The sequence below is a fragment of the Salvelinus namaycush genome, chromosome 12 (assembly GCF_016432855.1).
Source record: "Salvelinus namaycush isolate Seneca chromosome 12, SaNama_1.0, whole genome shotgun sequence".
In the NCBI taxonomy this organism is placed as follows: Eukaryota; Metazoa; Chordata; class Actinopteri; order Salmoniformes; family Salmonidae; genus Salvelinus; species Salvelinus namaycush.
In genome coordinates, this window is record NC_052318.1 from 46,928,711 (window position 1) to 46,955,562 (window position 26,852).

At 41.4% G+C, this 26,852-nt stretch overlaps 1 protein-coding gene and 1 long non-coding RNA gene across 2 annotated transcripts; one reads left to right on the forward strand and one right to left on the reverse strand.

Annotated features, from left to right (window-relative positions):
* Positions 1 to 258: 258 nt before the first annotated feature.
* Positions 259 to 26,516, forward strand: LOC120056657 (regulator of G-protein signaling 14-like). The gene is made up of 15 exons (XM_039004868.1): positions 259 to 378; positions 572 to 593; positions 2,947 to 3,119; positions 9,029 to 9,121; positions 9,231 to 9,374; positions 9,606 to 9,806; positions 10,471 to 10,597; positions 10,714 to 10,784; positions 10,878 to 11,066; positions 12,529 to 12,605; positions 12,722 to 12,848; positions 12,946 to 13,027; positions 15,116 to 15,174; positions 25,396 to 25,510; positions 25,632 to 26,516. The coding sequence occupies exons 1-15, from the start codon at positions 334 to 336 to the stop codon at positions 26,012 to 26,014; spliced, it is 1,908 nt and encodes a 635-aa protein (XP_038860796.1). The 5' UTR covers positions 259 to 333; the 3' UTR covers positions 26,015 to 26,516.
* On the reverse strand, positions 8,336 to 12,842 carry LOC120056658. Its single transcript, XR_005477818.1, has 3 exons — positions 12,504 to 12,842; positions 10,863 to 11,048; positions 8,336 to 8,387 (listed from the first exon to the last, which is right to left on the reverse strand). It is a non-coding gene; the product is annotated as an uncharacterized LOC120056658 (long non-coding RNA).
* Positions 26,517 to 26,852: the final 336 nt, after the last annotated feature.

Genomic DNA, 26,852 nt, shown 5'->3' on the forward strand with positions numbered 1-26,852 from the left:
TGACCAATATTTGGCTAGAGAAACTCAAACACCACAAACTATTTTCAAACTGGAATCTTCAGTGTGTTCATTTCATGTTTTGGTGTATTCTATTGTCTGCATGAATGAGAATTATATTGCTTTAGACAAGGGGGTAAAGTAAGACGAGGGTTTGTGTAGAGTGCACACACATCCTCTTGTGGTCATGTCACTATGGCAAGACTTCCTGTGCAGTCAGGAAGTGGCAGTCACTGCAAAGCAAGTAGGTTCAGAGAAGAACATTACCGGAACCCTTCTTCAGTGATCTATCAATGTCTCTCTTGGAATCTTTCAATTAACCGAAGCGATACGGCAATGTTCCTAACACATAAAAACCTTGGAATAACGAATGGACGTGCAGTAAGTGGGCCTAGACTGTCTGTCTGTCTTTCTGTCTTACAGTCTCACTGTCTAAGCTCTAAAGTCTTCTAAAGATTAGAGGTTTTACGCCAACTAAAAATATGTTACTTTAGATATAAAATCATTGTGTATCTGATTGTTGTTACCCTAATCCAAAGCAGATTTATTCACTAGTCTATGTTTGTGGTTACAGAGTCTGGCAGTGTCGGACGGAGGTGAGTTCAAACATGGACACATTCGTTTTTTTTCACTGAACATGTTGGACCAGACAATAGATGGTCTGCTTTCTCCCAGTTATACATATGGATGCACTCACTCACTCACTCACTCACTCACTCACTCACTCACTCACTCACTCACTCACTCACTCACTCACTCACTCACTCACTCACTCACTCACTCACTCACTCACTCACTCACTCACTCACTCACTCACTCACTCACTCACTCACTCACTCACTCACTCACTCACTCACTCACTCACTCACTCACTCACTCACTCACTCACTCACTCACTCACTCACTCACTCACTCACTCACTCACTCACTCACTCACTCACTCACTCACTCACTCACTCACTCACTCACTCACTCACTCACTCACTCACTCACTCACTCACTCACTCACTCACTCACTCACTCTTCTGCTGAGTGCTTTGAGGAGCTGTAAATCAGAGCTGCGTGTGAATAAGTGAATGGCCCTGTAGCACAGTGTCCACCTCTCGCAACATGTTTCACTCATATACAGTTAGCTCCAAAAGTATTGCAGTGAAACAATGAAATGATACAATGACTGTCAGCTTTCCAATAAAAGTGACTCCAAAAGGACATATTACATTATTTACCATTAATTTATATTGGGCACAAAATAATCTGAAACAAAACTAACAGCAAATGCATCCAACAAGTTTGTAGAGTCACAAGCTTGATGTAGTCAATGCATGCTAGGAATATGGGACCAAATACTAAACTCTTGACTACATTAATACACATAAGTGAATTTGTCCCAATACTTTTGGTTCCCTAAAATGGGGGGACTATGTACAAAAAGTGGTGTAATTCTAAACGGTTCACCCGATATAGATGAAAATACCCTCAAAGTAAAGCTGACGTTCTGCACTTCAACCTCATAGTCACTGTATCATTTCAAATTCAAAGTGCTGGAGTGCAGAGCCAAAGCAACAACAAAAATGTCACTGTCCCAATACTTTTGGAGCTCACTGTATGTACTGTTTACTGTTTGTAAAAGCTAAAGAATTCACTGTCTATTGGGTTCACCTGCCTGTCTGGCTCTGAAGTTACAGTGTTACCACAATGACTTCCTCCTCAATAGCTGACAGCCGTATGTGAGAGAAAGTCACGTGAGGAAGTTGCTCAGGACTTGTTCTCTTGTACATTCATCTTTTAATTTCCTGTAGATTTTCACAACTCAGTGATTAGATTAAAGTGTTCTGTATTCAAAATCACGTTACTATGTTCAAGTGCAGGAGAAGACACAAATAATATTTCAAAGTGAATAATGATGAGTGAGCACAAATATCACCCCCCCCCCCCCCCCCCCCCCTCCCCCAACAACAAAAAAAGTGCTAAGCTCCCCTGTTACCGTAATGGAGAGAAGTTAGCACGTCTTGGGTGTATGATATTTGTGCATCTGTAACTTTCTCACTCATCATTATTCATGATTCATTCAGGACTATCCGTAATCATGGTAGCATCCACATTAATGTAGAAGTGTTTAGAAACGTATTCTATTCTTATTTACAATACAAGTGACTCCAAAATGACAATACATTATTTAACATTAATTTCTATTGGGCACAAAATAATCTGAAACACAACCAAAACAAACAGCAAATGCATCCAACAAGTTTGTAGAGTTACAATAAGCTTGATGTAATTATTTAATGCTAGGAATATGGGACCAAATACTAAACGTTTGACTACGATAATACACATAAGTGAATTTGTCCCAATACTCTTGGTTCCCCAAAATGGTGGGGTGGGGGGGGGGGGGGGGGGGGGGGGACGACGACGACGACGACGATGAACAAAAAGTGATGTAATTTCTAAATGGTTCACCCGATATGGATAAAAAAATACCCTCAAATTGAAGCTGACAGTCTGCACTTCAACCTCACAGTCATTGTATCATTGTGCTGGAGTATAGAGCCAAAACAACAACAAATGTCACTGTCCCAATACTTTTGTAGCTCACTGTAAGTAGTGTTTACTGTTTGTAAAAGCTAAAGAATGCACTGTCTATTGGGTTCACCTGCCTGTCTGGCTCTGAAGTTACAGTGTTACCACAATGACTTCCTCCTCAATAGCTGACAGCCGTATGTGAGAGAAAGTCACGTGAGGGAGTTTCGCAGGGCTTGTTTTTTTGTACATTCGTCTTTTCATTTCCTGTACATTTTCACAACTCAGTGATTAGATTTAAGTTCTCTGTATTCAAAATCACATTACTATGTTCAAGTACAGGAGAAGACACATATCATATTTCAAAGTGAAGCATACATGGTAGTTTCTGTATTACATCCAGTACAGCCCTGTTGTTAATGTCTCCAGAGCTGAATGTGGCACCAGAGGAGCGTGGAGCCAGTGTGGGACTGTGTTCCAGCAGTAACTCCAGTCTCCCCACCGTGCCCAGCGATGGAGCCAGTGGTGTGGGGAAGGTGGCCAGCTGGGCTGTGAGCTTTGAGAGGCTACTACAGGACCCAACTGGTGTCCTCTACTTCACGGTAGGACCTAAACCTGACTGTACACAATCTTTCAGGCTTATTCATGATGAGCTATACAGTGTGTGTTTATGGGTCTTGTTTGTTTGTTTCAAGCAGAGTCCATTGTTTTGAAGAGATAAATTAAGTCATTTTGAACACTTACATTGTCAGGTAAAGGAAAGACTATGATTTTGTATGGATCATTTGACCTTTATTTAACCGCAGTCTCAGGATGTCATCGCCATCTTAGACATGGCAGCACTGCTTCTAGCTGCTAAGCAACTTTGCAGTATTTTACTTTTTTGTGTTATTTCTTACACTATTAGCCCAGAATGTTTTTGTGCTATTACATACAGCCGGAAATAACTTTTGGATATCAGTGGCGGTAACTCACCAGCATATTACGACCAGGAATTTCCCGAATTGGATCCTTTGTTCTTACCCCTCAGGGCAATTTAACTTATCCCAGAGGCTGCTCCAAGATGCTGCTCGTCGGAGAAAAGGTATTCGGAGTGGACTTCTAGTCTGACTCAGGAGGCGGGCACACCATCCACCGCTTCTGAGTATATTACTCACTAATGTTCAGTCTCTGGACAATATAGTAAATGAGCTCAGGGTGAGGATCTCCTTCTAGAGAGACATCAGGGAGTGTAATATACTCTGTTTCATGGAATCATGTCTCTCTCTGGATATACTGTCTCCATCCATACAGCCAGCTGGGTTCTCAGTACATCGCACAGACAGGAATAAAGAACTCTCCGGGAAGAAATGGGCATGGTGTATGTTTCATGATTAAGCACTCATGGTGTGATTGTGATAACGTACAGAAACTCAAGTCCTTTTGTTCACCCGACCTAGAATACCTCACAATCAAACGCCGAGCGTATTACCTCCCAAGAGAATTCTCTTTGGTTATAGTCACTTTTGTGTATATTCCCCCTCAAGCCAATACCCCAACGTCCCTCAAGGAACTACACTGGACTTTATGCAAACTGGAAACAACATACCCTGAGGTTTATTGTATTTATTGTAGCTGTAGATTTTAACAAACATAATTTGAGGAAAACGCAACCGAAGTTCTACCAACACATTGACTATAGTACTCGTGATGGGAAAACACTCGACCCCTCCTATTCTCTCTTCCTGGATGCCTACACTACAAGGCCCCTTCGGCAAATCAGATCACGACTCCATTTTTCTCCTCCCTTCCTAGAGGCAGAAACTCAAACAGGAAGTCCGTGCTAAGGTCTATTCAACGCTGGTCTGACCAATCGGAATCCATGCTTCAAGATTGTTTTGATCATGCGGACTGGGATATGTTCCGGGTAGCCTCGGATAATAACATTGATGTATACACAGACACAGTGACTGAGTTCATCAGGAAGTGTATAGGGGATGTTGTTACCACTGTCCCTATTTAAACCTACCCAAACCAGAAACCATGGACAGATGGCAGGATTCGCGCAAAACTGAAAGCGCTAACCACCGCATTTAACCATGGCAAGATGACTGGGATGATGGTCGAAATACAAACCGTGTAGTTATTCCCTCCGTAAGGCAATCAAACAGGCAAAACGTCAGTATAGAAACAAAGTGGAGTCACAATTCAACGGCTCAGACACAAGACGTATGTGGCAGGGTCTACAGACAATCATGGATTACAAAGGGGAAAACCAGCCATGTTGCAGACACCGACGTCCTGCTCCCAGACAAGCTAAACACCTTCTTCGCCCGCTTTGAGCATAACACAGTGCCATCGATGCAGCCCGCTCCCACGGACTGTGGGCTCTCATTCTCCATGGCCTTTCTGGCGCAGGCGTTCCGCTAGCGACCCACCTCGACAACATCCGGTGAAATTGCAGAGCGCCAAATTCAAAATACAGAAATAGTCATAATAAACATTCATAAAAAATACAAGTGTTATACATCGGCTTAAAGATGAACTTCTTGTTAATCCGGCCACTTTGTCAGATTTCAAAAAGGCTTTACGGCGAAAGCATACTGTCACGCCCTGACCTTGGAGATCTTTTTTATGTCTCTATTTTGGTTGGTCAGGGCGTGAGTTTGGGTGGGTATTCTATGTCTGGTGTTCTATGTTGTTCTATTTTTTGTATTTCTATGTGTTTGGCCTGGTATGGTTCCCAATCAGAGGCAGCAGTCTATCGTTGTCTCTGATTGAGAACCATACTTAGGTAGCCTGTTCCCACCTGTGTTTGTGGGTAGTTGTTTTCTGTTTTGTGTATTGCACCTTGCAGAACTGTTTTGTTGTTTTGTTCAAGTGTTTCGTATTTATTAAAAGTAATATGGACACTTACCACGCTGCACCTTGGTCCTCTTCTCCTTCTCCCGACAACGTTCGTTACACATACCATGCAATTATCTGAGGACAGCGCCCCGCTTACAAAAGCATACAAACATTTTACAACCAAATAAAGGAATTACAAAAGTCAGAAATAGCGATAAAATGAATCACTTACCTTTGAACATCTTCATATAGTTGCAGTCACAAGAGTCCCAGCTACACAAAACTTTTTGGTTTTGTTTGATAAAGTCCCTCTTTATATTCCAAAAACTTTGTTTTGTTGGCACATTTTGTTCAGTAATCCACTGGCTCAAAGGCGGTCAAAACATGCAGACGAATACATCCTAATAGTACCGGTAAAGTTCATCGAAACATGTCAAACGATGTTTATAATTAATCCTCAGGTTGTCAATTGTCTAAATAATCGATAATATTTCAACCGGACAGTAGCGTATTCAATAGAAAGGAAAAACAACGAAGGGCGCGCACTCGGTCACGCACTCGGTCACGCTCATTCTTCTTCATTTTTCAGAAAACAAGCCTGAAACAATGTCTAAAGACTGTTGACATCTAGTGGAAGCCATAGGAGCCGCAATCTGGGTCTTAACCCATTAGATACTCTATAAGGCATTCAATTGAATATACCCACATCAAAAAAATCCCACTTCCTGGAAGGATTTTCCTCAGGTTTTCACCTGCAATATCAGTTCTGTTATACTCACAGACATTATTTTAACAGTTTTGGAAACTTTAGAGTGTTTTCTATCCAAATGTATTATATATTATTTATCCAAATATATTATATATTATTATATGCATATCCTAGCTTCTGGGCCTGAGTAACAGGCAGTTTACTTTGGGCACGCTTCTCATCCAGACGTCGAAATACTGCCCCCAAGCCATAAGAAGTTGCATGGCTGCCGGCCCAGACAGTATCCCTAGCCGCGTCATCAGAGCATGCGTAGACCAGTTGGCTGGAGTGTTTACAAACATATTCAAGAGGAATACCTATGTAAGAATGCTGTTCATTGACTACAGCTAAGCCTTCAACACCGTAGTAACCTCCAAGCTCATCATCAAGCTTGGGGCCCTGGGTCTGAACCCCGCCCTGTGCAACTGGGTCCTGGACTTCCTGGCGGGCCGCCCCAAGGTGGTGAAGGTAGGAAACAACACCTCCACTTCACTGATCCTCAACACACGGAACCCCACAAGAGTGCGTACTCAGCCCCCTCCTGTACTCATTGTTCACCCATGACTGCATGGCCAAACACGCCTCCAACTCAATCAGCAAGTTTGTAACAATGATGAGACAGCCTACAGGGAGGAGGTGAGGGCCCTGGCGGAGTGGTGCCAGGAAAATAACCTCTCCTTTAACGTCAACAAAACAAAAGAGATGATCGGGGACTTCAGGAAAAAGCAGAGGGAGCACGCCCCTATCCACATTGAAGGGACCACAGTGGAGAAGGTGGAAAGCTTCAAGTTCCTCGGCGTACACATCTCTGACGTTCTGAAAAGGTCCACCCACACAGACAGAGGGTGAAGAAGGCGCAACAGCGCAACAGCGCCTCTTCAACCTCAGGAGGCTGAAGAAATGTGGCTTGGCCCCTAAGACCCTCACAAACTTTTACAGATGCACATTTGAGAACATCCTGTCAGGCTTTATCACCGCCTGGTACGGCAACTGCACCGCCCGCAACCGCAGGGCTCTCCAGAGAGTGGTGCGGTCTGCCCAATGCATCACCAGGGGCACATTGCCTGCCTTCCAGGACACCTAGAGCACCCGATGTCACAGGAAGGCCAAAAAGATCATCAAGGACACCAGCCACCCAAGCCACGGACTGTTCACCCCGCTATCATCCAGACGGCGAGGTCAGTACAGGTGCATCAAAGCTGGAACCGAGAAACTGAAAAACAGCTTCTATCTCAAGGCCATCAGACTGATAAATAGCCATCACTAGCTGGCTACCACCCGGTTACTCAACCCTGTACCTTAGAGGCTGCTGCCCTATATACATAGACATGGAATCACTAGTCACTTTAATAATGTTTACATACCGCTTTACTCATTTCATATGTATGTGCTGTATTCTATTCTACTGTATTTTAGTCAATGTCACTCTGACATTGCTCATCCTAATATTTATACATTTCTTAATTCCATTATTTTACTTTTAGATTTTTGTGTATTGTTGTGAATTGTTAGATATTACTGCACTGTTGGAGCTAAGAACACAAGCATTTCTCTACACTCACGATAACTTCTGCTAAATATGTGTATGTGACCAATTAAAATTGTATTTGATTTGATATAAGCCCTGCATGAACACATCAAAAAACAACAATTACACTATATCTACAGTACCTCCACAATCACCCGACCTCAACCCAATTGAGATGGTTTGGGATGAGTTGAACCGCAGAGTGAAGGAAAAGCAGCCAACAAGTGCTCCGCATATGTGGTAACACCTTCAAGACGGTTGGAAAAGCATTCCAGGTGAAGCTGGTTGAGAGAAGGTCAAAAGCGTGCAAAGTTGTCATCAAGGCAAAGGGTGGCTGCTTCGATGAATCTCACATATAAAATATATTTTGATTTGTTTAATAATTTTTGGTTACTACATGATTCCATATGTGTTATTTCATAGTTTTGATGTCTTCACTATTATTCTACAGTAGTCACAATAAAGAAAAACCCTTGAATGAGTAGGTGTGTCCAAACTTTTGACTGGTACTGTATATACACATCAATTACACAATACATGAAAAGCAAACACAAACATTATTTGAATGAAAGCATTTTACTGACTGGGAGACAATACATAACACTGCCACAAAGATTGTTTGTCAAAATGCCCAAGAAAGTAAAGTGAGAAAGAGGCCCACGCAAGAGTCCCTTAAATAGACAGAACCACATGGGCGTCTGATTTTCTCCTGAGGGCTGGAGGATTTATGGGAAAAGAGATGAGATTCACCAGTTTGGATTACGAGGCCTGTGGAGAGCAGAGGAATGTGTGTGAGTGAGACAGAAATATCAAGTAAACAATACCCAGCAAACCGAGAACATTCCCAGGACATTAGCTAACATTCCCATTAAGTTCTAGTTAGGGTTTTTCCTAACATTAGGATGATAACGTCCCAAAAACATTCAAGTAATGTTCTTGATAAGAATATGTTTGAAATTAAATATCCTTTGAAAGTTCTCCTAACATTCACTAAAATGTTGTGCACAACATCTGTAACAACCACCACAGAGCATTGCCCTAAGGTTCTTATTAGGTTTCCAGGTGATGTAATAACAAAATGTGTTCTGGGAACGTTCTTGCAACATCAGGCAAATGTTTTATACAAACATTGCATAATCATCAGCACAACTAGACAGTTTTTATGGCAACCTAATGAATGTTCAGGGAACGTTCTCAGAACCAATTTTGGTTTGCAGGGTATACTGTAAGTCAAATTTAAGGTAGTGTTAAGGTCCAATAAAAAAACACTGTGGAAGAGGTTTCCCCCTTAAAAGAAACTACCCACAGTTTTTAGACAGTCAAAACAGGCTTAAGATTATGCCTGGTGATAAGGTATTGTGGTTGGGTAAATATTGGTGACATGACTATTTTTCTGCTTAAACCCACAGGCTTTCCTGAAGTCGGAGGTCAGTGCCGAGAACATCTTATTTTGGCAGGCATGTGAAAAGTTCAGACAGATCCCAGCCAATCAGAAAGAGAAGGTACTTCACAGATGAAAATGGGTTTTTGACATCTTCAAGATTACCCCATGTGCTATTCTAAGAGGGATCTCTATCTGTCAGGGTTTGACCATGTTCCTTTTCTGTCCAGTTAAATCAGGAGGCTCGCTCCATCTACAGCAGTTACCTCTCAGGCAGTGCCTCCCATCCCATCAACATTGATGACAAAGTCCGCATCGAGGAGTGGGAAGTGAGAAACCCTCAACCTGACATGTATCACAAGGCTCAACAACAGGTACACCATCATGGACACATCATCTACTGTAGCAAGCCTCCATTCGAAAATAATTAAATATTCCTTTATTAAGTATTCATACAGTAGCATGGCCATCTTTTGCTGTGTGAAACAGCAGGAAAAATAAGAAATGCCATGAAAACTGAGTTTAGTAACAAAGATGGTTGTGTTGCCTGACTTAAAAAGGCTTCCTCTCTCTCTCTCTCTCTCTCTCTCTCCCCCTCACTTCAGATCTTCAAGCTGATGAAGTTTGACAGCTACACACGCTTTGTTCGCTCCCAGCTCTATCAGAGCTGCATGTTGGCCAATGTGGAGGGCAGGCCTCTACCTGAGCTGGGCCCCCGCTCGAAGAGCACAGTAACCAGAAAGACTGCTGGGACTGACATCCACTCTCTTAGTGACAGACCCAAGGCTGACCAGAAACCCAAAGAGGTACCGTACACAGGGCCGGCCCCAGGTATAAGCGTACAAAAATAAAATTATTCCAAGTCAGCTAAATATTTTTAGATTGGAAAATGAGTCTAGCCAGCTATCCGAATTAACGACCGGGTAAGAAGAACACGTGCTCAGAGGCCCCCATTGATTTTGTTAGTCACTCTCACTCAGATCTATTAACATGGAATAAGTAATGGCAAAATGTGTAGAATTGCAGGAAATGAACTGTAAAACTTAATAATGTTATCTCCGCCCCGGTGGCAAAATTAATAGAATTTCATGAAATTAGTTATAAAATGGCAAAATGTTGTCTCCACCTCATGACAAAATGTGTAGAATTGCGGAAACTTGCTTTAAAACTGCAACATTATCTCTGCGCCTCATGGCAAACTGTGTAGAATTGCGGAAACTTGCTTTAAAACTGCAACATTATCTCTGCGCCCCATGGCAAAATGTGTAGAATTATGGGAAATGTACTTTATCTCAGCCGTCAAGAGGGGGGCCACTAAAATGTTTTGCCCGCGAGGTGTGGGGCCCCTCAACTAAATCTCGCAAAGGGCCGCCAAAAGGCTAGGGCCCTGACCATACAGTACTGTAAAAATGTGCTATGAAGTTTGTGCATAAACCAACACATCACTTCATAACTGAGTATTGTTCATAGAAACCAAAGGTCAAACCAGGAAAGTCTCTACCTTTGGATTTGGACGAGGGTGCAGAGAAGAGAAAAGGAGTGCCACAGAACAAGCTGACCAGAGAGAAAGGACAGGAAAAGAGAGGATCGTGGGGAGGTATAATACAATAGGGAAAGCATTGGTTCAGAATTTACAGTACAGTCTATTACTTTTCTGGTCTGATGACATACAGTATGCATGCAGCTGAATATACCCCCTACCCATTCCCTTAGCTGAGCTTGCTGACCATGCTGCAGTCTTACAGAGCACAGCCAGGTCGGGATCTCTCCTCAATGCAGTAGAGGTGAGCACACACACACACACCAAGCTCTGACTATCACATAATAGTTATTTAGACTTTGAATTAACTTATGCCTTTTACCCCTTTCCCCCCCAGAAGTTGGAGAAGGAGCGTTGGCGTGCGGGCCAGGCAGAGAAGTACTGTTGTGTGTTCCTTCCTGACGGCACTGCCTCCCTGGCTCCAGCCCGACCTGGCCTCTCCATCCGCACTATGCTCACTGGGCTCTGTGAGAAGAGAGGCCTCCCCCTCTCGGATGTCATCATCTACCTGCAGGGCAAGGACAAGGTGAGCCTCAGTCAGAATTGGCCAGCTGTGTAATATCTCTTACCCTACGAAGTCCGGAGCTTGCTGTTTTTCTGTTCTACCTGATAATTAATTGAACACACCTGGTGTCCCATGTCTAAATCAGTCCCTGATTAGAGGGGAACAATGAAAAAATGCAGTGGAACTGGTTTGTAGGTCCAGAGTTGAGCTTGAAGGCGTTAGTGTAAATGTCATCCCTGTTCATCGGTTCTGTTATATTGTCATCGCATGTTAAGTTTGAACACTGACAGTTTGGTGGTTCAATGAAGCTTAGAGATCCTCAATCGCTTATGCAAATCCCAAAGTTGGAGTAGTTACCACGTTATTACTATATGTATTCAGCAATATTAATATTATATTAGAATATGTAACATGCCTAAATATTTGAGGAAAATTTTAATTTGCAGTGTATAAACTTAACATTGCGGACAGGAATGTCAAACGGCTGGCAAAAAAAACTATAGTAAAGCCATGCCTCCAGTAAGCCACGCCTCCAATCTCCTGATAGGCTGCCAGCTCTACAATATATTATTAAAAAGGTTCAACATTTAGTACCACGGTACCACTTTTAAACCTGGACTGGAAATGGTTCCAATCGTTTTTCCGCCATAATTCTTTCCCTCTGGGGTTTAAGAGCTACTTCATATAAGTTCTGTGTTTCGTGTAGGCTTACCCTGGTGTGACGTTTTGATAACCGCGCAAATCTCTCTCGGTCGGACAAGGTAAGTTTCATCAATAATTGTCATTGCAAATTTTTGAGAGGAAATTGAGGTGAATATGTTGATAAAACTCACCTTGTCTGAGAGAGAAATACACAGCCATCAAAATGTCTCATCAAGGTAAGTCTACACCAAGCACAATTCATTCAATTTTTTTTGTCAAATTCATAATGTGAAAAATGTGTGGCAGAAAAACAATTGGAACCATTTCTGTGTTTTTCTGGGTATTATGACGCGTCCACTGTGGCGGACTATTGAACCCATCCCATCACAAAAAGGTTCCGGTTTGAACCTTTACACAGGGGTTCCTCTAAGACCCTTTTCAGAGGGGTTCCTCTGGGAACCTTTTTGACCTGGAATGGTTCCACTGGTGTGGCAATTCTTAGAATCTCAAAAGGTTCATCCAGGCACCTTTTACTTCTAAGAGTGTAGAGTATGTACCACAATGGGACCACAAGGGATCACAATGGAAATAAGTCAGACTTTATCGTGTTAACCCTGACAAGTTTGAATATGTACTGTGTGTATATGTATTTTTTTTAAACTGGCTTATAAAATCAATCAATCAAGCAACCTCTCAAACAGACTATTGGTTTTACCCAAAATGGTGTCTGTCTGTCACTCAAGCAGCATCTTAGTTGGAGGAGAAGGGAGAATTTTCTATGCCAAGTATAGTTGATGTACTGTGTTCATTATTCACCTTCTGTTCTCCGGCCTCTCCCCAGAAGCCCCTCTCTCTGGATCAGGACAGCTCAGTTCTGAAGGAGCAGCAGGTCTTCTTGGAGCTCAGAGTGACTTTTGCGTGAGTGTCCACATCCTGATATTTCACGACATGTTCACTTTTGTATTTCCTGTCATTAAATAAACCCTACAAAACAAACAAAATCCTACTAATGCCAAGTTGTGTCTATTTCTCAGGGTGGAGATAGTGTCCACAGGGAAGACAGTGGGTATTGTGGTAAAGTCCAGCAAGTCTCTACAGGAAGCACTGACCCCAGTGCTCCAGAAGCAACGTCTGCGACCACAGGACGTCATAGTCACCATGGTGAGTCGAACTATGGGACTCGGATTGTGACATTCTATGCTGTTGCATAACTCATAAACCCTCTGATGTTTTCTCTCCATACTTCCTTTTATTTCAGAGTGGGAGCAAAGAGTCCCTAAGCATGAGCATGGCCGTAACCTCCCTGGCCAACAAAAAGATAACACTGGACACAGTGAAAGGCTAGTACACTGCAATATCCTGTTTGTTTTTTGCGTTTTCTATTGTGTGTATGTGTGTGCAGGAGAGAAACCTAGACAGTGCGATTGCTTGTGCTCAAGACTGATACTGTATCCACAAAGCTTATGCATATATATCCCAAAGGAGTCAGTACAATATTCTGCAATACACTATGTCCTATTACGCCAAACACTATGATTTCCTATGAGAATTTTCTGTAAAGCATGATAATTTACAGTGCTTGTTTAGCCAGTGTTTGTCTGGTATTTACTCAGAACTTCGTGGTAATCACTTCCAAGAAGACAGCACAATTGGCAATACTTAGTGGTGATCGTTTGTTTTTGTAATGAATCTGAAAGAATTAAAACCAATCATTTTTAGGCAATTATTATGTAATTACAGTACCTAGTCTAAGTGCCAGTCTGTTTGTGCTATCATGCCAACCCTGTATCACTAATTGTCTTGTTTTGCTTGACAATGACAGCTATGGAGTTGGACAATGTGATTTCAATGTAAACAGCAAATAAATAGCTGACTGTAAAATATACTATAATATTCTCTTTAAGTACAACATATCTTCTGATGAAGATTATACATCTACTGTGCCTTCAGAAAGTATTCACACCCCTTGACTTTTTCCACATTTTGTTGTTTTACAGCCTGAATTCAAAAATGGATTCAATTGTGATATTGTTTCACTGATCTACATGCATTTGCACTATACCCCATAATGTCAAAGTGTAATTATGTTTTTAGAAATGTTTACAAATTAATTAAAAATGAAAAGCTGAAATGTCTTAAGTCATTAACTATTCAACCCTTTTAACAAGTCACAAAATAAGTTGCATGGATTCACTCTGTGTGCAATAATAGTGTTTAACATGATTTTTAAATGACTACCCCATCTCACATACATTTATCTGTAAGGTCCCTCAGTTGAGCAGTGAATTTCAAGCACAGATTCAACCACAAAGACCAGGGAGGTTTTCCAGATAACTGAGGATGGATTAACAACATTGAAGTTACTTCACAATACTAACATAAATTATAGAGTGAAAAGGATAAAAATATTCCAAAACATGCATCCTGTTTGCAATAAGGCACTAAAGTAATCCTGCAAAATATTTGGAAATATTTTGTCCTGAATACAAAGCATTATGTTCGGGGCAAATCCAACACAACACATCACTGAGCACCACTCTTTATATTTTTTAAGCATGGTGGTGGCTGCATCATGTTATGGGTATGCTTGTCATCGGCAAGGATAGGGAGTTTTTTGGGGATAAAAAGAAACGGAATAGAGCTTAGCACAGGCAAAATCCTAGAGACAAACTTGTTTCAGTCTGCTTTCCAAAAGACACAGAGACACAATTTCACCTTTCACCAGAAAGACTCACAGCTCTAATCACTGTCAAATGTGATTCTTACATGTATTGACTAAGGGGGTTGAATACTTATCTAATTAAGATATATTAGTTTTTTTATTTCCAAATTATTTATTTTCAAATGTTAGCATTTTTCTCCACTTGGACATTACAGAGTATTTTGTGTAGATCGTTGACAAAAAAATGACAATTAAATCCATTTTAATCCCACTATGCAACACAGCAAAATGTGGAAAAGTCAAGTGATGTGAATATATCTATATATAAGCACTGTATTACTGTAGTTGTCCTTGCGAGTGTACTTGCTTCGTTTACAGTACATTATCTCGTCATCTTTTACTTATGTGCATCAGTTACCAAAACATTTTTTTCCTCATAATACCAATGACAGTGGGACATTTTCATCATATTATGTTCCTTTAAACCTGTCTAAAATAAATAATGGATTTAGTGTGAAGATCTAGGCTATATTACATAGATTTATTAGACTTTTTAATATATAGATGTTCCAAAGGTCTGCATCAGTGTGGAAGCCAGGAGATGCTAAATGTGTTTATGTTAATTAACGGTCAATTACCGTGAGACCGGCAGTTATTTGCATGACAATCACCGGTTGATTAAATTTCGGGACCGCCACGCGTCTAAATTGTTTTGCGTAGTTTTGTTTTTGAGATTGAGAATATTTTATCCTATTATTTTCCCCAGGTACTGAGCAGAGCAGCAGCTCAAGGGTGTGCGGTAGCTCCTCAGGCCCTGTGTTTCAGGTGAGTGGTACTTGAGCAACGTTCTGTCTGCTTGTCTGTCTGTCTGCCTGTCCGTCTGTCTATATATCTGTCTGTCTGCCTGCAAAGCAGTTTCATTGTTTTGATTTAGGCGATATCGGAGGTAACTGCATTGGAGCTGTCAAATCAGGATACCGCTCCTGGCGTTATACCCACATGAAAAAATATCATAGTTTACTATGTTATTAAAACTGTAGTATTAGTATATTTAAAAACAGTGCCCTCTGTAATTATTGGGACAGCGAAAAATGTTCTCTTTGTTTGGCTCTATACTTTAAAACTTTGGATTTTAAATCAAAACAATGCGTATGAGGTTAAAGTGCAGACTGTCAGCTTTAATTTGAGTGAATTTTCATCCATATTGGTGAACCATTTAGAAATTACAGCACTTTTTGTACATGGTCCATCCATTTTAGGGGACCAAAAGTATTGGGAGAAATTTCACAAACATTTGCTGTTTGTCTTGGTTGTGTTTCTGATTATTTTGTGCCCAATCGAAATCAATGGTAAATAATGTATTGTGTCTTTTTGGAGTCACCTTTAATTGTAAATAAGAATATGTTTCTAAACACTTCTACATGAATCTGGATGCTATCATGATTACGGAGGATCCTGAATGAATCATGAATAATGTGAGAAAGTTATAGACGCTCAAATGTCATACCACTTAAGAAATGCTAAGCTCCACTGTACCTCCCATGTAGCGTCTGTAACTTTCTCACTCATCATCCAGGATTCTCCGTAATCATGGTAGCATCCACATTACTGTTGCAGTGTTTAGATACGTACTCTATTTAACATTCATTTCGATTGGGCACAAAACACTTCCGGCGCCGACCGAGATGGCCGCCTCGCTTCGCGTTCCTAGGAAACTATGCAGTATTTTGTTGTTTTATGTGTTATTCCTTACATTGGTACCCCAGGTAATCTTAGGTTTCATTACATACAGTCGGGAGGAAATACTGAATATAAGAGCAATGTCAACTCACCATCGTTACAACCAGGAATATGACTCTCCCGAAGCGGATCCTGTGTTTTGTCTTCCACCCAATACAATGGATCTGATCCCAGCCGGTGACCCTAAACAACGACGCCGTAAAAGGGGCAAACGAGGCGGTCTCCTGGTCAGGCTTCGGAGACGGGCACATCGCGCTCCACTCCCTAGCATACTACTCGCCAATGTCCAGTCTCTTGACAATAAGGTTGATGAAATCCGAGCACGGGTAACATTCCAGAGAGACATCAGGGATTGTAACGTTCTTTGCTTCACGGAAACATGGCTCACTCGAGAGACGCTAACGGAGTCGGTGCAGCCAGCTGGTTTCTTCACGCATCGCACCGACAGAAACAAACATCTTTCTGGTAAGAAGAGGGGCGGGGGTGTATGCCTTATGATCAACGAGACGTGGTGTGATCATCACAACATACAGGAACTCAAGTCATTCTGTTCACCAGATTTAGAATTCCTCACAATCAAATGTCGACCGCATTATCTACCAAGGGAATTCTCTTCGATTATAATCACAGCCGTATATATTCCCCCCCAAGCAGACACATCGATGGCCCTGAACGAACTATCTGACTCTTTGTAAACTGGAAACCACACACCCTGAGGCTGCATTCATCGTAGCTGGGGATTTTAACAAGGCTAATCTGAAAACAAAACTCCCTAAATTCTATCAGCATATCGATTGTGCTACCAGGGCTGGTAAAACCTTGGATCATTGTTATACTAACTTCCGCGACGCATATAAGGCCCTCCCCCGCCCTCCTTTCAGGAAAAGCTGACCACGACTCCATTTTGTTGCTTCCAGCCTACAAACAGAAACTAAAACAGCAAGCTCCCGAGCTCAGGTCTGTTCAACGCTGGTCCAACCAATCTGATTCCACGCTTCAAGACTGCTTCGATCACGTGGATTGGGATATGTTCCGCATTGCGTCCAACAACAACATTGACGAATATGCTGATTCGGTGAGCGAGTTCATTAGAAAGTGCATTGACGATGTCGTACCCACAGCAACGATTAAAACATTCCCAAACCAGAAACCGTGGATTGATGGCAGCATTCGCGTGAAACTGAAAGCGCAAACCACTGCTTTTAACCAGGGCAAGGTGACCGGAAACATGACCGAATACAAACAGTGTAGCTATTCCCTCCACAAGGCAATCAAACAAGCTAAGTCCCAGTATAGATACAAAGTAGAGTCGCAATTCAACAGCTCAGACACAAGAGGTATGTGTCAGGGTCTACAGTCAATCACGGATTACAAAAAGAAAACCAGCCCCGTCGAGGACCAGGATGTCTTGCTCCCAGACAGACTAAATAATTTTTTTGCTCGCTTTGAGGACAATATAGTGCCACTGACACGGCCCGCTACCAAAACCTGCGGGCTCTCCTTCACTGCAGCCGAGGTGAGTAAAACATTTAAACGTGTTAACCCTCGCAAGGCTGCAGGCCCAGACGGCATTCCCAGTCGCGTCCTCAGAGCATGCGCAGACCAGCTGGCTGGTGTGTTTAAGGACATATTCAATCAATCCTTATCCCAGTCTGCTGTTCCCACATGCTTCAAGAGGGCCACCATTGTTCCTGTTCCCAAGAAAGCTAAGGTAACTGAGCTAAATGACTACCGCCCTGTAGCACTCACTTCCGTCATCAAGAACTGCTTTGAGAGACTAGTCAAGGACCATATCACCTCCACCCTACCTGACACCCTAGACCCACTCCAATTTGCTTACCGACCCAATAGGTCCACAGACGACGCAATCGCAACCACACTGCACACTGCCCTAACCCATCTGGACAAGAGGAATACCTATGTGAGAATGCTGTTCATCGACTACAGCTCAGCATTTAACACCATAGTACCCTCCAAACTCGTCATCAAGCTCGAGACCCTGGGTCTCGACCCCGCCCTGTGCAACTGGGTCCTGGACTTCCTGACGGGCCGCCCCCAGGTGGTGAGGGTAGGTAACAACATCTCCACCCCGCTGATCCTCAACACTGGGGCCCCACAAGGGTGCGTTCTGAGCCCTCTCCTGTACTCCCTGTTCACCCACGACTGCGTGGCCATGCACGCCTCCAACTCAATCATCAAGTTTGCGGACGACACTACAGTGGTAGGCTTGATTACCAACAACGACGAGACGGCCTACAGGGAGGAGGTGAGGGCCCTCGGAGTGTGGTGTCAGGAAAATAACCTCACACTCAACGTCAACAAAACAAAGGAGATGATTGTGGACTTCAGGAAACAGCAGAGGGAGCACCCCCCTATCCACATCGACGGGACAGTAGTGGAGAAGGTGGAAAGTTTTAAGTTCCTCGGTGTACACATCACGGACAAACTGAATTGGTCCACCCACACAGACAGCGTTGTGAAGAAGGCGCAGCAGCGCCTCTTCAACCTCAGGAGGCTGAAGAAATTCGGCTTGTCACCAAAAGCACTCACAAACTTCTACAGATGCACAATCGAGAGCATCCTGTCGGGCTGTATCACCGCCTGGTACGGCAACTGCTCCGCCCACCACCGTAAGGCTCTCCAGAGGGTAGTGAGGTCTGCACAACGCATCACCGGGGGCAAACTACCTGCCCTCCAGGACACCTACACCACCCGATGTCACAGGAAGGCCATAAAGATCATCAAGGACAACAACCACCCGAGCCACTGCCTGTTCACCCCGCTATCATCCAGAAGGCGAGGTCAGTACAGGTGCATCAAAGCAGGGACCGAGAGACTGAAAAACAGCTTCTATCTCAAGGCCATCAGACTGTTAAACAGCCACCACTAACATTTAGTGGCCGCTGCCAACATACTGACTCAACTCCAGCCACTTTAATAATGGGAATTGATGGAAATTATGTAAAAATGTATCACTAGCCACTTTAAACAATGCCACTTAATATAATGTTTACATACCCTACATTACTCATCTCATATGTATATGTATATACTGTACTCTATATCATCTACTGCATCTTGCCATCTTTATGTAATACATGTATCACTAGCCACTTTAAACTATGCCACTTTATGTTTACATACCCTACATTACTCATCTCATATGTATAGACTGTACACTATACCATCTACTCCATCTTGCCTATGCCGTTCTGTACCATCACTAATTCATATATTCTTTATGTACATATTCTTTATCCCTTTACACTTGTGTGTATAAGGTAGTAGTTGTGGAATTGTTAGGTTAGATTACTTGTTGGTTATTACTGCATTGTCGGAACTAGAAGCACAAGCATTTCGCTACACTCGCATTAACATCTGCTAACCATGTGTATGTGACAAATAGAATTTGATTTGATTTGATTTGAAATCATCTGAAACACAACCAAAACAAACAGCAAATGCATCCAACAAGTTTGTAGAGTCACAAGCTTGATGTAGCCATTGTGTGCTATGAATATGGGATCGAATTCTTACGTTTTTACTACTTTAATAAACATATACGTGAATTTGTCCCAATACTTTCCTCCCCTAAAAGGTGGGGACTATGTACAAAAGTGCTGTAATTTCTAAACGGTTCACCCGATATGGATGAACATAACCTAAAATTAAAGCTGAGAATCTGCACTTTATCATCATAGTCATTGTTTGACTTCAAATCCATACTTTTGAACTATAGAGCCAAAAGAAGAAAAAAAGCTTTACTGTCCCAACTATTGTGGAGGGCACTGTACTATAGTATTCATTGTAGTATTTTCACGGACTTAACTGTAGCACAGCAGTTTTTTTCTCTCCCAGAAACATTACAGCACATACTGTAGTATATAGTCTGGTGTTTTGCATACATTACTTCAGCATACTGTAGTATTTAGTCTGGTGTTTTTGCATACATTACTTCAGCATACTGTAGTATTTAGTCTGGTGTTTTTGCATACATTACTTCAGCATACTGTAGTATTTACTGTAGCATTATATTGTAGTATTTCTTGTCGCAGTTTTACAGACATTTCTGTAGTATATTGTAGTGTTCTATTGGACAAATAGTAAAACAGCAAACTTGCCATAACCTGCAAGTAGATCAGAATGAGTATGACCAGATCAGCACTCCTGCTCTTCTCCATGACCTGTTGGCCGACAGTAGACAATGGACCTGATTGGACAGCTCAGAGCTTCTGCTCTTTTCTGTCCATAAAAACAAATGGATTGGTGGAAGAGGCCAGGAGCAAGGAAGGAGGGTGTGGTCAAGCAAGGCATCACGCGAGGCTAAATGCCCTAAGGTTTTTTATCAGAACAGGCGTAGATTAGTTTCACCTTTTTCCGACATGAGTTTGTTGGGTTTAAAATCAGCTTTATTAAAATTATAGCTCACAACTGTGCGGGGGCAGAGGGGTGGGGGCGCTAAGGAGTGCATTCACATATATCTACACACTTTCATACACACACACTTTTTATTGTATTTTTGGGGAACAACAATATATGATCTATACTTGGCATGTAGGTTTCTCACTCATGGGAGGCAGAAATTGGCACATAGGGGAGGGGGTTGGGGTATATGCAAATGACATATTAGCATATCAATGCAGTGTGTAGTATATAGTGTTCTACACTGTACTACAGTTTACTACAGTGTACTAAATCATTTTATAGTAAGTACTGTAGTATTCGAAAGTAAATTATAGTATTTTTTTACGAGGTAAAGCATTATTTATTTCCATAATGATCATATTCATGGAATGATTTCCAGCTTTACACCATGATACATCAGATTTGTTCAATGGCTACATATTTACAGTACAGCACATTCATTGTGTACATGATTGTCATTGCACAGTAGAGTAATATGGATAAATAAATACCATTATTTACAAAGTTATCATAGGCCTAACATAGTGTTCACCACGGTATACCATGGTAAACTATAATACATAATATAGTACATTATGGTAAAATTAGTAAGTGCTGGTTCAGTTTTTCTGAATCACGTACAAGCATTTTTTGGAACAATCTTGTCGATTTTCAAAACCGACTCCGCAAGACATAGAATTCTGTGGCCTTTTGCAAAACAATAAATGTGTTTTCAAAATGTAGTTGCCTTCTCAAAACATAAATACGTTCATCAAAACTCTATTATACAGTCAAAATTGCAAATACACTCATCAACAGAACACAACTGCCTGCCAAAGAAATTGCGCAACCCTACTTTTCTCTTCAATCCAAGCAGACAAAACAGAAAGCTCGTCTGTGTTTTACATTTAATCAAAAATACGCACATTGTGTGCAGGATTCATTCATCGGTATCATCACAACTCAATTCCATGTATTCAATACACACTTTTGTTTGCTCATAGTTTTGTAGACTTTCCATTGGCGCACAGAAACACAATCCACAATAGAAATAAGGAAAGGTGAATACAATGGAGAAACACAAGGATATTAATGTATTGGCCTAAATCCACACCAAAGAAAAGCTCTAAGGAAGGTCACAATGTTGGAGATGATGATTTAGGAGTAACCCAAAGTTACTTAAAAGTAACCCAACTTCATTCTCTGCACCTCTGCATGTCTGCAAAATTTTAAAAGATCATAAAAATTGGACAGTCCCCATTGCCTAGATCTTTCCATATAGTTTACATGGTATGACAGTGATTGGATGATTTAGAATTTTGTGCAGTAGTATTTATATATTGCCGGAAACAGTGAACACAATTGTACACATTTCTCTTCTGAAGAAAACAATGTGTTAAAGCTGCAATATGTAACTTTTTGGGTTACCCGACCAAATTCACATAGAAATGTGAGTTATAGATTTGTCATTCTCATTGAAAGCAAGTGTAAGAAGTGTTAGATCTGTTCTATGTGAACTATTTCCATGCTTCACGTTTTTAAGCTTCGTTTTTGCGTCTTTTACTTTTGGGTTTGTATACCTGCTTCAAACAGCTGAAAATACTATATTTCTGGTGATTGAAAATATATTTCACGGCGGTTTAGATGGTACAATGATTCTGTACACTATGCATTGCTTGTTTTGTCAACAAAACTGAAATATGGCAAACTATTAGAATTTTAGCAACCAGGAAATGGTGGAGCCATTTATGCATATTGCACCTTTATTATTATGTCAACAAAACACTAAACAATGAATTTTGTATTCACTGATGACATTTGTGTTGAATAGTTTTTGCAAAAGGTGGTCTAAGATATGCAAGTCAGGTACTAAGGCAAGAAAATGATCAGAAGTCCTATAAATGTATTTGAACATTAAAGCATCTGTTCTGCTATATCTAAGTTTGTGCATGTGCTTGACATTGATTGACTGATTAATATTATGCTACACAAAGATAAATGACATACATTTTTCTAAAGTAATCCAATCAGCTTTTTCGATTTTTGCACCTGTTACTGAAATGATTGTTCCAGTTGAAATGCCTTCGGTAGTCTCCTCACAATGTTCCTAACCCTGGCACTCATTCTGAATGCAAGGTTGCAGGTGAATTCAAATTCCATCTGTTGGATATCCTAACTCTGGGTGGAGTTCAATAGGAATTACACATAACCTTGCAAACTAGCATGATGTGACTTGCATGTAGGGTTGCAACATTCTGGTAACTTCACCCAAATTCCCAGGATATACAGAAATCCTGGTTGGAAGTTTTCTTGGAAATGGAAGGAGAAAATCAGAAATCCTTCAATCACGATTTTAGACAAATCTGGGAATCCAGAATTTTGCAACCCTACTTGCAGGCCCAATGTGGCCTGAGGTACAGTATGAACTGGCGTACACTTATGCACTTATAATTAAAGGTACAAAGGATGACATTACATGGTGTTTGTACCCCGTTAGGAACTAATCTTTAATACAGTGACCTGAAACTAATGGTTTACATCAGGCCTGCAAGTCGCATTATGCTGGCTTGCAACGTGATGTGTAATTCCTATTGTAATCCATCCATTGTGGAGCTATCCAACTTTAAAACATGTTTTTATCACCCACAACCTGTATTCAGAATGACTCCCAGGGTTGGGAAGACTAAACTATTGGACTAACTAAACCATCTAAATTGTAACAACCGTTTCAGTTACCGGTGCAATAAGTCCAAGTAACATTTAGGATAAGTTTAGATTATTTTTGTAATTTATATTTGAGTAGTATAAGATTAATGAATGAATCAATCAATCAATGCACAAACATAGATATTGAAACAAACTACTCTAAATATCAACCTGCAATAGAGCATCCTGGGAAATATGATAATGATAGGTGTGGTTTTGGTTCAAAGTGATGTGTAGGAGATTCAGGCTCCTGTATTAGGATAAAACTATGCCCTCAAAATACAACTTTTTTCATAATAACATATTCGTGAAGTTAATGGGACCAAAAAGGGATGAATGCAACAACCATATCTCTGTCACTAACAAATACAGTCATATAACTCTACAATTTACTTGAAAGGCAAGGCACTAAGCAGTGTGTTAATTTAATTCAACATTGTTCCGGTGTCTATATGGGTCCTACAGATGCAACACTTTCAGTGTTGATTTAACAAGCTCAAAGTTATAAATAAAAAATGAACACTGGACAATTTGTTGTGTAGTTGTCACGTTTGTCATAATGAATGGACCAAGGCGCAGCGTGCGTAGAGTTCCACATATTTTAATAAATCGAAACTCACCAACACAAAAAAAACAAGCACAAACGAAACGTGACGTTCAGGGCTGCTCACAGACAGCTACACAAACACAAGATCCCACAAACACAATGGGGAAAATGGCGACCTAAATATGATCCCCAATCAGAGACAACGATAAACAGCTGCCTCTGATTGGGAACCATATCAGGCCAACATAGAATTATAATTCCCCTAGACAACCCACCCTAGTCATTTTCACGCCCCAACCACCATAGAGAATAAACAGCTCTCTGTGGTCAGGGCGTGACAGTAGTATAGTATTGTGCAGTATACTACAAAATTATATAGTAAGCACTACACAATCGAGGGATACTACAGTGTGGAGTATAGTATTCTAATTCTACAGTACACTACAAAATGCTATAGTAAGCACTACACAATTGAGGAATACTACAGTGTGTACTAATGGGTGTGTTCCTTATTCCCACTGGAGTGCCAAAGTGCGCTCTGGGCGTTCACATTCAGAGTGTTGTCAGTTCATAAATTCAGAGCATTTTGCTCATGGAGTGTTCAGAACGCACACTGGACACTTTGGCTGAGGAGTAGTGTTGATCTGAGCATTCTGACCTCGCAATGGCATTCAAGCACCCAAGCTAATAAGCTAGTTGTCTAGCTTGCTAGATACTTCCAGACACAAATGAGAGAACACCTCACTTGCCCTAGCAGAGCTGGTTAGGCTGTTTTCATGTTATATAGAGCGTTTGCGACTGTGCTGCTGACAACAATTTAATGACGTTTTTTTGCCAACGTTTATATTCAACGGGTGTTGCGCGTTCGTAAATTCTGATAATATCAGAACCGACAAGCCATCTGCATCATCATCTGGCGTCACCTGACATCGCCGTAATTAAACCATCATTTAACTTGGTTTAGGAGCCTGAGATCGCTGATCTACTGAGGGAGTCCTGCTCTAGGCTAAGGCAATGTCATCCTGTCCATTGTTTTTTTTGTTGATAAATGTGTAACCAAAGTATGGCTAGTAGGCTATGTTTATGTGTGTAATATTTATTTCATACATTTTCAAACTTTTTTTGTGTCATCCCTGATGATTTTAATGCATTATCCACATGTGTGGTTGTATTGTGTTTTAAATTGTCAAATAAATCTATCAACTACAGTGTGGAGTACAGTATACTACAGTATACTACATATTATAGTAAGCACTAGAATGTTCTATATCAAACTGTAGTATTTTTTATGTGGGTATCGCAGACATTGCCATTGGATGCGCCGAGTCACATTAATAGTTTGAACACTGGAATCTGTGTTGTAATCTACACCCCGATTAAATCCTTATTTCTTTAATGATTTTCATTATATAGCATACACTTTCTTGTTCTGAACTTCCAAAGTGAGTGGGGCAGTTGTAGCTTCGTGACAACCACATGAGCAACCGCTCACCAATTTGACAGCTCTAACGCAGTTACAACTCCGACACCGCCAAAATACCAGCTATGTGGGAGTCCGCTATCACCGGTTAACACTTGATCTGATTGAATCTAGGCTTTAAAAAATTCTTGGCATTTCAAACAACGTGAAATTTTTCTATATTGGTTAGGGAAGAAGATCAGCCGTTGTAGAGGTGGATACTAGCTCCCTCTTTAGTGCTGACAGAGTCCGGACCAACACCAGGCTGAGAAACCCTGCCGTTAGAAGAACCTATGACATGGATGGTAAGGGAGTGGTTTGTGTGGGATCCTACTAGACATTATTGCAATGATCAGCTGTTTTCAGGTATCTATGTAGCTATTACATTAAGACATGAGCCTAACATGATTTGTCTGTTGTCTGCAGGTCTGATGGAACTTCTGTCCAAAGCCCAGTGCTGCAATGTGGACGATCAGAGAGGCCTGCTGAAGAAGGAGCAGCTGTGGCTTCCTCAGTTCCTACAGCTCCCTCTGGCTGAGGCGCACGAGGAGGAGGACCAGGAGGAGGAGCAGGGGAAAAGAGGCGGAGGAATGGGGGGACTGCGGGGTCAGGATGGACGAGGGCTCACTGAGACAGAGCTGGAGCCATCTCCTGTCCACTTCCATGCCTTCCCTGAGTCCTTTCAGCTTCCCTCTGGGCCTCCACTGCAGTTCTCAGACACAGGAGTGGGAGGGGAGGAGCAGACCAGACCGCCCTCCTCAGACAGCCAGCTCTCAGACCCTGACCCTGGCCGCGAGACTGTGGTGTGACCGAGGGAAAAGAGAAATGCTGTGGATGAATGGATTATGAATTAGCCTGGGCACAAGTCTGTTTAGCAATGACAGAGGAATGTTAGCTAAACAGACTGGTACCCAGGCTAGTTAGGAATGCCTGTTTTACCTTATTTATTAAGCTGAATTACAGTTCTGTGCCTTCTATTGCCTCATGTTGTTTACCTGACCTTTGGTATTTTCACTTTGCTTAAAGGCTCAGTGCAGTCAGAAATGTGGTTGTCCTGTGTTTTCTATATATTTCCACATTATGAAGTTGGAATAATACTGTGAAATGGTGAAAATTATGATAATGACTTTTTAGTGTAATCGCTGTTTGAAAATACCTGAAATTTCTGCCTGTTTTGGTGGGAGGGAGTTTTGGCCTTCTATGGTGACATCATGCAGTAAATTAGTTAATATACCAATAAGAAAGAGAGTTCCAAACCTCTCTGCCAATAACAGCAAATTTTCAATTTTCCCCTCCCCACTTCCAGACAGTCCTAGCTAAATTCTTGCTTGAGAAATTACTCCTTTCCAAGAAGCAATTTTTGTTTCTTTTTTACCATTTTAATTGAAAACAATCACAGTAAGGAACTTAATTGTTACCCAAAAACGATTTGATATAAACATAAAAATGGATGCATCGGACCTTTAAATGCACAGTATAAATGGTTACCTATAGTGTCTGGATCTTTTTACTGTTGCTCTGCTGTTTATTTTGCCTGGGAGATAATAAATGGATGTATTGATAACCTACAGTGTAAAGTGTAAATCAAATTATATTAGGTCATTGGAATACAACGTTTGCCACAACAATTTCATCACTGGAAATAAT